Source organism: Rhopilema esculentum, chromosome 2 (assembly GCF_057945365.1).
Source record: "Rhopilema esculentum isolate cy_ngs chromosome 2, ASM5794536v1, whole genome shotgun sequence".
NCBI classification, from domain to species: domain Eukaryota; kingdom Metazoa; phylum Cnidaria; class Scyphozoa; order Rhizostomeae; family Rhizostomatidae; genus Rhopilema; species Rhopilema esculentum.
Window position 1 is genome coordinate 5,370,760 of NC_142816.1, and position 14,097 is coordinate 5,384,856.

Sequence of the window (14,097 nt, forward strand, 5' to 3'; positions counted from 1 at the left end):
GATATAAGACATTTGAGTGCATTCAAATTTATGAGACTTAAAGTAAAGTAGTTAATTGCCCACCCAACAAAATTGAGGGGCCTTTTTTCTGTTTTCGCTAGATTGGTTAACTCTGTTTTCGAATGAAATTCTTATTTTGTTAGGCCCCTAGATCTTAAGGCCCTAGAGCAATTTGGCATCGCCAGGGTAAGGAGGCAGGCTTCAGCCAAAGGGCATTTGAAAAAAACCTAGCTTCTTCCTCTTATTATATTTCGATTTTCTTTAGGCATCTTGAAAATGGTCTAACAGCTGTCATAAAATATATTTCAACAAGTTTTGAGAAATTTCGTCATGAATAAGAAAATGGTCTTACTGAAACTATGCCACTGAACAGCCAATATGCACAAGGGGCAACTGAAATCAACTTTATTCTAACGAGGCACACGTATAAGAGCTAGGTGGCTTTTTACCTTTTTGATACAAGACTCTTTGAACTCTCTGTAGAATGGGAAGGCTACTTGCTGCAATTGTTACGTTTACATACATCTGGTCATTGTCGCGGAAAGCAGGGAGTTTGCCGCGCAAACGCCTTTCCCACGGTTTACTTGCGTAATTAACCAGCGTGCTATTAATCAAGGTCGTGTTTTCAGTATTCTTACTATTTCTTTTGTCTCGTAATAGATCTACATAGGTTTAATCGTTAACACATTTATTGTTGGTAATATCTTTTGTATTTGCCGCTTGGTTAATTGACTTGGAACATTTACACATATCTTTTGTAATCATATTTTCTAAAGGGACCGATAACTAAAAACTAATTGCTTATGGTTTAATGAAGTGAGTGTGTGTTGGAAATGAGCGTGTAATGTATACCACATATTTTTACTAATAAAATGATAAAATACAAAATGTTGTATTGATTGTTGATTGCCTTACTGCAACACACTTTGTTGATTTGTTCGGACTGTTATGATAGTCATAACACAGGAAGGGTATGGAAAGAGGCTTTTCAACAACTTCATATTTGGACAGTAATGCTACATTGAATCAAATATTGTACACTTTAATTCTAGCAAATTTGTATCTTATACAGAAGCCCACCGAGTTATCTGCCAAAGTAACCTCAATTCTGTTTCACATGGTTAGTCATCCTTTACATCAAGACAGAAGGAGATCCCATAAAAATTATAGGCCATTTTGTATTCATCTTCACTACAAACAACGTTTTTAGTTACAGCTGATTAAAGTAAATAACCATGCAAAAACAAAGTTATTGTTATCAATATCTTTCATTGTTAGCCATCCTGTTACTATGAAGCCCAATCTTCCTTTTAGATTTCAAACCAACTATGTGCAATTTAACATCTCAACTTATTCACGTAGAAAAACTGTTTTAACAACTTTTAAAAACTTTAAAATTTGAAAAAAACTGACACTAACCATTTTTGTTTGTGCAGATTATTTTCTCAAAGAGCTTTCCCAAACATTACATTATTTTCCATATTTTTTGCTAGAACTTTAGAAATGATACTTAAAATTGAGATCCATTCAACTTAACCCAAAATAAGCATCCTTGCTAAATCTTTTTAATTAATCCAGCCCAAAATAAAGCTTGAGTCATACAAAATATCTATCTTGTCAATTCACATCCGATACTTTCACCCAGAATTGTCACCTGAAAGTCTACTGTCGTGTAGTGTCTTGAATAAATGGGGAAGTTACAATTGATGAGGACTGAAGGTAGCTTTGTGACCCTACAAAAACATAAAAGTGACAATGAATAGCTGTATAAAATACTTATGATTACACAAGGTAATAATGGACAAATATCCAGCAGAGTTAGCTTATGCAAATGTTATCTGTGATAACGCAATGTGATTGCAGCATGTAGGCTGGTATAATCATCTTCTAGCTTTTACAGTTAATTCAAGGAAAATGCAGAAAGATAATAAAAGTCATGAACTGATAAAGCTTATTTGTCAAAATTGAATATGGAATATTGCATCTTAAAAGGTGCTTATCTCATCAACACTTCAAGGAAAGCAAGGTTTGAAAGAAGATGCTTCTACTGCATAACAAAAATAGAATAATATCTTGCATGAATTTCATGCAAGTCAAACAAAACTTTTCAATTTGATTAACCTTCACCTGAATGTGCACAGAAGGACTACTTTGCAGCCATTAAGCAGGCCTGTTCTTTAATTTTGTCTTCATATGTCAACTGACTCTGCCTAAAATGAAAATAATTTAATTAATAGTGATAAACATCAAATGATCTAAATGGATCCCTTAATCTTATTTGATGATGTCAGGATGGTGGTGATGATGATGATAAAACAAGGAAATAAGCTGACTGGTTTCCCTAGTGACTTGATGTATGGACACTAACAAGAATTAACAGAAATAGGGACTGCTGGGAAAACTACTCAAATTTGGTGAGCATTAACAGTAGTAACCTTTTGCTAACTCAGCATACACTTTACTGACAGTGGGTCAGTAAAGTTCTTCAAAACATTTTGATAAAAGCTAATAATGTCTTAAATAAATTTTGATAAAAGATTTCAATTGTTCAGTCTGAAAAGTCATGTCATATCTGAGTAGTTACTTGTTTTATACACAAAAAATTAGAAAATTAGTTTTGGCAAAGAGAAGGTAACAACACAGCTTCTGTCCACTTACGCATACAATGCAAATGCTTCAGCTTGTGCCGGTTGCTGGAAGTTTGGTTCATTTAAGAGCATTTGAATGCCAAGAAGAACCTGATGTTGCAAAATTTTAAAAATATGCTATAGTGTTAGTCTCAATGGAGATTAGAGACAAATCAATGAGACATCATTTTCTTACAATATTACTAGTGTGGTGTCAGCCACTAGGCAGTGGGGTGGGGGGGGGGAGGGTGGCTAAATGCATATTTCATTACCATGACCTTTTTATTGTCAATAAAATGCCTACTTACCAACAGTGAACAACAATAAACACTCATGAGTATAAACACTTTTGGTTACGTAAAGGCAGTTTCAAAATCATAGAACAGTGTCAAAAAATATTTTGACAAAATATTACCCCTCCCCTAACATTTTCTCGTCAAATATAAATGAATACAAAATTGATGCTGTTGAGTACTACTACACATTGCATTGACTTTTATACACTTTGTCAGATTGCTTTCCAAAGCATAAAATAAACTAATGAAATGACTTGTTGCTAAAAAAACCATTTTTATGAAATAACAGCATGACATTACCTGTTTCACTGTAATCTGTGGCTTCCACCCTTTGTTTCTGTCCAGCAATGACAAAGAAACAGTTCCAGATGGGAATACATTTGGATGGAGGATTGGAGGGTCAAAATAGCCTGAACAATAATGAAAATTATTATTTATATGCTCATATTGTCAAAAAAAATTCAGAGGTTTATGAAACAATGGAACATAGCAACCCTTCTGCAATTCAAAATAAGCTAGCTAATCTCACTACAATTTTGAGATACAGATGAAAGAAAAATAGATAGTCAAGCATTTATAGGAAGAGGAAGAAACATTTTGAGTTTGTTATTGCTATTTATTTATGAGAGCTTTACAAAATGTTTATATTCAAATTGTTGAGAGCCTCTCAATAAAATACTGCTTCTTCAAAAGCCCTAACAATGAAACATTGACATCTCATTTTCAAAACATTAAAATATTGTTGGAGCTCAGCATCAAAAGCAAGCCATATGTCCAAGCAGGGAAGTGCATTTTTGGATAAAAATAATTCTACTTTTATAGAAATATTTTTGCAAATATGAAAAAAGACTTACAGGAAGGGGGCTCAAAAGGATAATTTCCACTAAATTTAATTTTCAATTTGTATAAACCTCCTTCCCATGGTGTCTAAAATATAAATCATGATTGATTAAAGTAAGTTGCATAAAAAATACCATAATAAAAAAGCTAAAAAAGTAAATATTGAAGAGGGGGAATCTCTGAGATTGGGAATCTCTGAGATGGGGGCAGGGCTGAGAAATTGACTGGCTACCAAATGGCATATTATATGGTCAAATTGAATTTGATTAATTTCATCATGAAAAAGAATGAGTTTATACCTATTTTCTGATTTTGGTATATAAGCAAAATATAAAAACATTAGTTTTATGTGCAAAGAATGAGTTTATATAGAAATGATGGGAGAACAAGTGTAAGTAACTAACCAACAAATTGACACAGTTTCTTTAACAGAATGACACGCAAGAATTCACATTTCCTGTAATTATTGTTCTTGCAATTACAAATTGGTGATGTCATTAGCAAGATAATTTTCAAATTTTCATGTTCTTGTAATTGCAGCAGTTGTAAATGTAGGATATATATAAGCTAACAAAGAGAAACAAGCAAGTTACCTTTGATTTTCCAGGAATGGCTGAAAAAATGATGGGAGGTTAGAAATACAGACAATGATATGTTTCTAAAAATAATAGATTGGTATCTCTAGCTTGATATCTTTTTCTAACCTCTATTATAACCAATCACATGTCCAATTGGACATAACTAATTGAGTAAGATATTCAAGCTAAATTTGGCAGTGGGAGGGCTATTGAAATTTGTTTTGGGACACATCTTTTCTATTGCATGGGGGTATTTTCTAATAATATGTTTGGCATTACTGGCATGCAAACTTTGAAACAAGTGTGGGAGTTATTTCAAAAACTCATAAAATGAGGAAAACTTTTTTTAAGAAATTAGAGAAAAGTAGACAAATTCAATACACAGCTTATAACAAGGATTAAAGTTTACAGACGGTTTGCAAATTTTATTGTTCTCCTTAGCTTCAACAGATAATATAGTTTCAACTTAGCCAGGGTGCATTCTTAAATGTACTTATGCCTGAAGATCTTTGGCGTACACTCAGGTCTTTTTGTGTTCATTGTGCAAACCAATAAAATTTTTGTTGGAATTTGTAAAACTTGATGTAAAACAAGAATCCACGTACATGGTTAACATAACATGAAAAAGAATAAAATAATGACTCATACACCACAGTTTTCTCTATTAATCAGTTTTCTTTGTCTGGCGTACAATTTTTCTGTTTTACTAAGTGCTCATATTTTGGCATACCTAAACCAATGCCCTGGTGCATGTTAACATGAAATGCACCCTGGCAGCTTAGAAGGCCATTTTATGCATTCAGGGCAAATAAGAAATGCCATACCACAGTCCCAAAGTAACCAGTTTGTCACACCATTTTCATCTTTACGTGGTTCAGCTGAGAACCCCTGTAAATTCAAATAAATAATGCCAGTAAAAATAATGCAGGGCCTCCGACAAAGGTGGTTGATAAACCAGATAAGAACTTGTAGCTTTCAATGCGTATCTAGCTATCTTTTAAACAAATGGAGCAAGCATCAGGTTGGTTTCTTCTGGTTTGAGTATGTTTTCTATGCAGCAAGATAATATTACTAAATAGGGAAGCGCAAAAACAAATAAATGTTTCAATAATTCACGAAAGATCACAAAAATAGCTAAGAAACTATCATACCTTTGGATGATGCAGTTTCCATACTTTGTGTTCTTCTTTAAGCCGTTCACATGGGTCGATTTTCGGTTCCGCAGTCGCCATATTTCTGATCATAACATCACCAGAGAGAGGCCGTGGCGCGAAAGCAGAACGTCCATGGAGCTGTCTAGTTTCCATACTGCTCGACCTGATGACGTAATTAGTTAACCCTTACCCTAACCCTTCACTTGGAATAATTAATCATGCTTATTTATGACTATCATGTCGAGCAGTATGGAAATTAGACAATTCCAACGTTCATAGGGGTGCTAGCGAGAGTGCTGTTTAGCAAGTTCCAGTACCATTTTTGCTATGTTCCCCTGTTCCCCAAAACTCCTGGGAGACCCTCGTTTGTTTCCATCCTTTTGAGGCGCTCATATCCAGGGATGTAGTCGTAGAATGTTAACAAGGGGGGCTTCATGAATTTTCTTAGTTTTTCTTGTCATGTGATTATTGCAACTTGAACATGGTGAGGGTTGACGTTTTACCGAACATTGGTTGCGCAGTCAGGTACATTGACCGTGTGCGAGCGGCAGCTGAGATGGGAGATTCGATACAGTGGAAAGAGAAGGGCGAAAATGTTGAGATATGGCCCTCTAAGAACGGCAAGAAATGCATCTAAAATGTTTATGGCATCGATAAGAAAGAACTTTCTTTCAAATAACAATTCACCCATTGGTTACAAAACAGAGGCGATTTCATCAGCTAATGAACATTGCTACTAAAAATGTCATACAGAACTGTGATTCAGTGGACTTGGAAAGCATTGATAGTTTGCATTGTTAAGAAAATTGTATTGTTCTAATAAAAAAATGTGTAATGCATGAAATATAAAAACTAGACAAGACATGGTCAAATAACTGGTTGTTGAATCAGGCATTTCTAAATGTAACAAAAAACCAACTGTCTATACAGAACTGCAACTAAACGTACTCAGTAAGAAATCATTCAAAAATTGTCTATCTGTATATTTCAAACTTTGTGTACATTTTCATGCATATAAAGCCTACGATGCCTTTAAATCTGCCAATCGCTTTTTTCCTTTTCTGGTTTAGTCGTCAATGGCTGACCGTAACAATTCTTCACAGCTTACTCTGCGTTGTATGATTCTTGGCTGTATCCAAGACCAAACAATGGGGAAAATGACCCCCCCCCCACTTTCTTCGGAAATTTTAATAAGGGGGATGCGCCCCCATGAGCCCCCTCCCCCACCACTTCATCATCATCATCATCATCATCAAAGGCGTAGGCCTAGTGGCCCTTGGCACCTCTCACAATGGCAGCCCATTCGAGGCGATCTTGAGCATGCTTCATGGCAGTTGCTAGTGGAAGACCAGTGTCTTTTCTGACCTGGTCTAGCCTGAGTTCCAGACCCCAAACTAGAAGTATATACTATTTGGAGTCTGGGGCTCAGGCTAACCTGGTCTTGCCATCTCAAAGGTGGTCTACCTTTGAGATCTTGGATAATTTCCCTGAAAATTTTTGGATAAAAACAGACTTGATGTAGTTGTATATCCACTTCACCCCTGTATATCCTATTTAATTTGAGCTTGTATCTGACTATCATTATGGCCACAGTATAAATAAGGTTCCAAATAAATACGCCGTTTTTTGGAGTACAATTTTTCAAGAAGAAAATTAATTTTAGGATTTCAAATTTGTTAAAATCAAACACGGTTATAAATTTTTGGATTTTGAGCAGGACCTCAAATTTTGGGGTATCACATATGTTTTCACATCTTTCATTGAGTTATTTGATTATTCAAATATTGGGTATGTTTTTATAATCCGAAATGGCACAGCCCCGACCTCTGCCTATTGAATTTACCCCTTTTCCCCCTGCCTATTGAATTTACCCCTTTTTCCCCGGGTATAATCTACATCAATGGTAACTGGAAAGTATCAGCACTTGGCCATTCGCTACCCCGGGAGATTACTACAGTTATGTCCTAACAGGGGGGTTATACGCTTTCAAATGGTAGTGTTTTGACAATAACCCTCAAATGGTAGCATAATGGAAATTTTGTCATTGGTAGCCCATTTCTTTGTACGCACCTGGTCCTTCTTTGACAAATTTCATCAACTGTTGTTGATTAGGGAGAAATAAAACCTTGTTCATTGTCTATAATAAATCGCAAGCTAAACTAAGCCGTTGTGTCACTATCGAAACTGGGCCATTTGGTAAGATCCTCAAATCGACTGAACCCCCCTGTCAGGCCTTAATGGGAGTAGCCCCCTGGGTTCTCTACCCTATTTTTTTTTTCATCGGCCCCAACAATTGCCGTTATGAGATAACTTTTACACATACTCAGGAACGACAGCTATACCAAGAAACGATATGCAATGAATTTGACTCCAACATTTACATACTTGAAATGGCATAAAAGCGACAGAAGAATTTTTGCATTCAAATTTCTCTATTTACAGAAAGTTCACAAGAATGACAAATACACGCATTTGTACAAAAATCTTTGCCAGAAATCTCACAAGACAGCTGTCTAAACAATCACCATATTCATACAAGTGGTTGAAATCAAGCTGAAGGGAATAACGTGAGGGTGAGGGTGTTGTGAAGTAGGGATGTACCGGATATCCGGTAGGCCGGATAATCCGGCGCCGGATCGCTGATTTTTTGAAAATCCGGTTCCGGCCGGATTTGTTTCCGAAATCCGGCCAGTTGCCGGATTTTCCAGAACTTTAATCATAACTAAGAAAATTTGGAAAACCAAGTCAGACTCCCTTCATACAGTGATTAAAAATGGATTTTCCAGGACTAAACAATATCGACGATAAAACAAGCGCCTTGAAAACAGATTTGAAATGAAAGTGCTCGTCATCACGAAACAGGAAGACTGGATGATATAATTCACAAATTTGGTCCAGGGTTGCCAGATCGGCTTTTTAGGCCAAATTTTTTAATTTTTGGTTTTTAGATTTAGATTGCCTGGAAAAATTGTTTTTTGCTTACTACTTAAATATGACCTTGTTGGCCTTTTCAGCAGACGTCCAAAATTAATAAGTAATTACTACATTCATAGAATAATTAGTAGTTAACTACAAAGTGTTAACCAAATTTCAAATTTTATCACCTAACCTAAATATTATCTTGATATTAGCAAAGGGTTTTGGAAAAAAGTAAGATTCTTATCAAAGCTAAGAAATTATCTAACAGGCACAAGCGTAGAAATGTAACCAGTGCCTGCTCGATGGATTCTTGAGAGAGTTTTTGATTTGGCCTTTTTATGAGCATTTTGGCTTAAATTGCTCACCAGTCTAGCCTTCGTTTGTAAATTCAATCTGGCAACCCTGAATAGGTCTCTTTGATCTTCTCGCTATACATTTTTTCGCAAGGTGGCTCAAAACTTTTTATTACTGAAAATTCTATAAATGGTCAGATTATCCGGTAGAATCCGGCCGGATATTCCACGAAGAAATCCGGTAAATCCGGTTCCGGCCGGATTCTGAAAATCCTGATCCGGTACACCCCTATTGTGAAGTTGTCATGGTAACGGTTACGACTCTTGCACAATTATTCATAGAGTCGAGTTAGAGAGAGGAGAGTAGTGTTTGCGAGAAAGATCGATGGAGTTGAAATTCGAGTGCTGATCTGAACTATGCTTTGCTAATTATCGGAATTTTCCTCAATCGTGTTAAACGGCAACCTATGATTACAACAGGGGATATTACTTGGCCATTAATTCCGCCAAAGATGGCATGGTAGTGAAGCTAAATGCGATAACTAAATACAAAATATGGACTCAGATGTTCCTTGAATTCTGACTTGTTTTTAGACTGCAATTAAACGGAGTTTCTTGATGCTACTAAATGAAGTTTCTAGACCTGCTTTTGAGCATATAAAAATACGTGCAAGAGATACATTAGACTAATCATCAGATCATCAGCTCTGCTGGGTCGTATTATCCTCTTCATAATATCTCTGTTTAAGGGTTCTATATTTTCTTAACATATACAAAGCTTCCAGTTCCTTTATGACATAATTTCCCCTGTCTATCATCTTCCTTATATCCTCAGGATTTGACAGGTCTCTGTTCTTCATAAATGCAGTTTTCAGCTTCTTTCGAAAGTAGTCAAAACCAAGTGGATAATCTCGGCCAAGGTGATACAGCTAAGAAAAAAGGTTACGTAAGACCAACACAAATCATTTACGTAATAAAAATATGCTAATATATGCTCAATAATTCTAGACACTACGCTTAATAGAGTTCTAAAGTGTGACGTCATCAAAAACCTATTTTTAGAATTTTTGAATTTTAACCACATAGCGTAAAAGATCACCATGAAATACTTTCAAATACGCAAAATTGGCCAAATATGTCTAAAATCGGTTGAGATATGGCTAATGAAAGATTTCAAGTTTGCTAACGAATCACTGTTATTTTGGCTCTGTTCATAAAGTTATGAACAGAGACCAAAATACAGAGGTTTGATGGGGAGAGAACCAATAAACATGTAGCCATATCTCTGCCATTTCGTAATACACTTGCCTGATTTTGCAAATTTAGAGGTGTTTCATGATGCTCTTTCAGGTTATGGGATCCACGTCATCACTTTAGAACTCTATATCGACAAGTATACTGTCAAGAAGACCCATCATCAGGGCCGGCGAAACGTATTTGAAAGTGGAGGGGCCAAAATATCAAAGTTTCTTAGGGATGACCAGAAACTGTATCTAAAATGAATTTTGACTGAAGGTGTCACATAGTCGCGTCTATTTTGATGTTGACTTGAAATAGAAAAGTTTTGCAAAGTTTTAGAATAACCACTATCATTAGCTCGTAATGAAGAATAGCTTGTGTGCCAAGTTTAGGCAGTGGAAAAAACGAAACTCCGTCAATTTGTGCTGGCACCAAGTTATTCTGGACTAGGTTTCTCAATCTATTGCTAAACCAAGCTGTTACTCGTTATAAAACTTAGACAATGACCGATTTCTTCGATCTAATTCCCATCTTCAATTTTATGTATGTCTTCTATGGTAAAGACATAGCAAAGTATGGTAAAGACATGGTAAAGCTAAGGACACATTTAAGAGAATATCAGGCAAAGTTACTTACAGAATAATATACTACATTAATTTCCACTCTTGCCTACAATGTTTCTTTAGCTCTGCAGAAAAGTGGGAGGCATGGCCCCCCCAGCCCCACCCCCGGTTTCGCCGACCCTGATCATAAATGTCAAAAGGCATAGCAAATAAGTAGTAATAAAATTAGAAATCGAGTCTGTTACACATACCTGTTTGTATAAATCAATTACCTCCCTTCGAAGTGGATTCGCCATTTCGTTTGACAGATCTAAGAAAGATAGACACTGTAAGAAAAAATCTATAGGCACTATCCCTTTTAATGACCAATAAAACAATTAAAGTTAGTCAAGTCTTTTGACTATGATTTTAGATATTTAACAGTTCCAATCCTTTAACGAAAATTGCAATGTCACAGCCAGTATTAGCAAATACTGAGAGGTTATGCCTTGGTTACCCCATACTAAAAAGTAATAATATATAGGAATGAAAATAACAAAATTTTTAGACTATGCTCTTTTAATGTTTAACTTAAGAGTATGTCACTTTATGTAACATTTCAGTGCTTCTTTCTTCTAAACATGCTGAAAGACCATCCCAATAAATGTTCAATTATTGTTAGATGAATTAGGTAGCCTACAGTTTGGTAAAGATAGACTGGGAAAATTATCCCCAACCCACTCTTGAAATTACCACTGACTACACAAGGTATTGCCTTTTTCAAGGAAATTTGATTTTGTCATTTCTGATGGTTTCTTTGTCACTGTGCCGTATTTATATTACCCTCCTTCTTTACAGTCGAGGTGGTGCCTGAAATCTTGCCATTCTGGTGAACTAATATTTAAAAAGCATCTGAGTTTCGAACCTCAAGAACATAAAGTCTTTAGTTTTTATCATTGCCTAACCATAAAATGCAAAACAAGCTATCAAAGATATCTGATAGAAAAAAATTCAGATTAATTGCAGCTTTAGGTGAAATGGAAATATTGTAACTAACATAACTAATATTGAAAAGAATAAATTTACTGCCTTTTGATCTTTGAAAAAATTGAAATTTTCTGGTACTCTCGTCATCTCTTTAGAAGTTACCAATAAGGTAAAAAAGTAACGAGGGTAGCAAGCATTTATGCAAGAAACCCTTTTGGGAAAGAAGTAATAATATCAAACAATTCAGTTATGAGAAGTTGGGTCACTTTTTCTAAAATGGCTACAAATCGTCCTTGGATGTGCTAAAACTGTCCAATCTGTTTCGGATATGGGTAGTTAAAAGCTTAAGTTTGGTTAATTTATATTTTCGCCTGGCTCAAAAATAGATCATACAGAAAACTCATATACAAGTTTGGGCTGGTGTGACCATTCAGAAGTATTTCACAGTGCTCTTTTAGCTAAATTCTTAATTAAAAAATTCTTATTTACAGATCTATTGTTTTCACTTTCCCACTCTACTAACACCTCCACAGATATGGATAGACAACATCTTGTGAAAGTGGCATCTAGACACATCCCGAGAAAAGCCTGAGAGAAAAATATTAAAATTGTCTCTTGTATCATATTGCTGAAACTTGTGGTAAACAGAAATTATAAAATGAGTTCTGATCGAAGTCACTTAATCTTCTCCAGGAAACCCATCCATCTCTTTGTAGATCTTTGGCTGTGGTTTCACCAGCTGTTGTGAAGTGTGGATCAAGCACTAACAGGTATACTTCTCTATCTCTGAGTTTTGAATCATGAGCTATACCAAGGATACACTTAGAAGCATTGTCAACATCACCACCCATCATTACCGGAGATTTAAAATTCATAAAATGATCTTTCAAGAACTCAGTTTCTATAACATTTAAACATCCTGGTCGTATATGGACAATTTTTGACTGTATATCATACAATTGATCCAATACAAGACAGACTTCAAAGCTTCCAATCCAACTCTTTGAACCAAAAAAATCATCCTTTTTATCACCAATGTTTATGAGAATCCTTTGAATTTCTTGCACAGATGGTATGGTAAAACCTGGCTTTTTCTCAGTAGAGACTGATAGGTGTACCCATGAACAAATAGTCTGCAAAGTTCTGTAGCCACAACCCCATCCAATGTCATTGAAGCCATCTATACAATAATGATAATAGCCATAGTCCTTTGCCACACAAGAAGGAGGCTGGTCTCCAGGTGTTTCAAGCCCAACATGAACATTGTAAAGAACATTTGACTCCATGTTTTATTCTTTCTGTGACAAAACAATAAGCTTTTTTCATGAAAAACACTACAAGTTATAAGGACAAAGAAGCATTATGCCACTTATGTAGTGATGGTTCATTCCATTATATGAGCAAGAAGAGTTCATGAATCTTTTTTAATGAAAATAATGATTTTTGCAACTACTGGCAAGTCTGAGCATAAAACCCTTTGCACAAGATGACTTTAACAGTTTACCTGCCATTTATCTATCCTGGAAGTATCAACCTAAGCATAACTGTATCACAAAAGCATTTGCAACCAAAATGCTAGACAAAGTTCCAAATGCCACTGACTCATATTAACCTTTATCTCCAACTGTTTTCAAAAAATAGTGCTTAGGCTCACTTAGTATCGCAGTTAAATGGGATGATCATTGTCAAACTCAAAATCAAGGAAAGCTTCTCCTATTCAGACAAATAGTGATCTGACATTTCCGTTGTCATGTGCTTCAGGGCAGGACAACAGAACCTTTGAAGGGTCAGGTGAAAGTTGACAAATTCAGCAAGAAAGCTTGACAGACATGAAAGCTTGAATAGCAGATTAACACATATTGTTTGGACAAAATAGATTACGTTTGTCACAATTTTGTTATGTTTCAAGTGCAGGTGAGCCCGGGACCTATGCCAAAACTGGCAAGGGCACTTTGCCACAAAATTTGATGAAAAGTTCTCTGGTGGACATAGATAGTATTGGTATCCAGTCTGACAGACAACAAATCATGGAAATTTTATTGACACATTTAATGGCATAATGTTCCTAAACTAAGAAATGGAGCCAGAAAGGCCCTATAAAAATAAATAACATTATATAACTTTTGAAGAGACTTACAAACAAAAGCAAAACGATAATTTGATTTTAGTTTGTTAACATTTGCTTGACTGGTCGAATTATTGCGCTCTCAAATAATCTTAATAAGGGAACTTTACGCTTGTCAAGTGACTTCTTTGGCAGTAACCTTGCATACACCTTCGCAGCTGCTAGGAAAACTCTTTAGTTCGACCGAATGGCCTAGAAACTAGGTACCAATGATGCGTCGTCGCGTCATCTTTCTTTCTCAACAAACCCAACTTTTCGAAAATCTAAATTGATAAAATTGCAAACAAACCTGCTGAAGGCAAAACGGTAAATTTCCTGTTCCTCTGCTTATCTTCGGACTGTATCTGTCTCCAGTTTCAAATCTTTACAAAAATTGGCCTACGAACTGGAGCCTCGATTGCAGAAATGCCTTCGGCGCTCCTATGTGATCAGTGTATGTTATCTTCTACGCAGTGCCCGTGCCACCAATTTTAAACTGGGGAGGGGGTGCAAAAAGG

The 14,097-nt window shown here is 35.7% G+C and overlaps 2 protein-coding genes across 4 annotated transcripts; both read right to left on the minus strand.

Annotated features, from left to right (window-relative positions):
* Positions 1 to 1,097: 1,097 nt before the first annotated feature.
* Positions 1,098 to 5,645, minus strand: LOC135695594 (SUMO-conjugating enzyme UBC9-B). 2 transcript variants are annotated; one of them, XM_065214726.2, is made up of 8 exons: positions 5,493 to 5,645; positions 5,166 to 5,229; positions 4,357 to 4,376; positions 3,778 to 3,850; positions 3,224 to 3,333; positions 2,659 to 2,738; positions 2,128 to 2,210; positions 1,098 to 1,733 (listed from the first exon to the last, which is right to left on the minus strand). In XM_065214726.2, the coding sequence occupies exons 1-7, from the start codon at positions 5,583 to 5,585 to the stop codon at positions 2,147 to 2,149; spliced, it is 504 nt and encodes a 167-aa protein (XP_065070798.1). In that variant the 5' UTR covers positions 5,586 to 5,645; the 3' UTR covers positions 1,098 to 1,733; positions 2,128 to 2,146. The 2 variants fall into 2 exon arrangements, with proteins under 2 accessions (XP_065070798.1, XP_065070799.1); XM_065214727.2 differs by having other exon boundaries at positions 2,122 to 2,210.
* Positions 5,646 to 7,849: 2,204 nt separating this feature from the next.
* LOC135695593 (LYR motif-containing protein 5A) lies at positions 7,850 to 14,024 on the minus strand. 2 transcript variants are annotated; one of them, XM_089110682.1, is made up of 3 exons: positions 13,890 to 14,024; positions 10,761 to 10,819; positions 7,850 to 9,636 (listed from the first exon to the last, which is right to left on the minus strand). In XM_089110682.1, the coding sequence occupies exons 2-3, from the start codon at positions 10,803 to 10,805 to the stop codon at positions 9,409 to 9,411; spliced, it is 273 nt and encodes a 90-aa protein (XP_088966808.1). In that variant the 5' UTR covers positions 10,806 to 10,819; positions 13,890 to 14,024; the 3' UTR covers positions 7,850 to 9,408. The 2 variants fall into 2 exon arrangements, with proteins under 2 accessions (XP_088966808.1, XP_065070797.2); XM_065214725.2 differs by lacking the exons at positions 7,850 to 9,636; positions 10,761 to 10,819 and adding an exon at positions 10,849 to 12,773 and having other exon boundaries at positions 13,890 to 13,991.
* Between the last annotated feature and the right edge of the window lie 73 nt (positions 14,025 to 14,097).

Coding starts and splice junctions, on each gene's coding strand:
- LOC135695594 (XM_065214726.2), bottom strand. CDS start 5,585: ATGATCAGAAATATGGCGACTGCGGAACCGAAAATCGACCCATGTGAA. Junction 3,851..4,356: donor CCATTCCTGGAAAATCAAAG/GTAACTTGCTTG, acceptor TTTATATTTTAG/ACACCATGGGAAGGAGGTTT. Junction 2,739..3,223: donor CACAGATTACAGTGAAACAG/GTAATGTCATGC, acceptor TTGCAACATCAG/GTTCTTCTTGGCATTCAAAT.
- LOC135695593 (XM_065214725.2), bottom strand. CDS start 12,761: ATGGAGTCAAATGTTCTTTACAATGTTCATGTTGGGCTTGAAACACCT.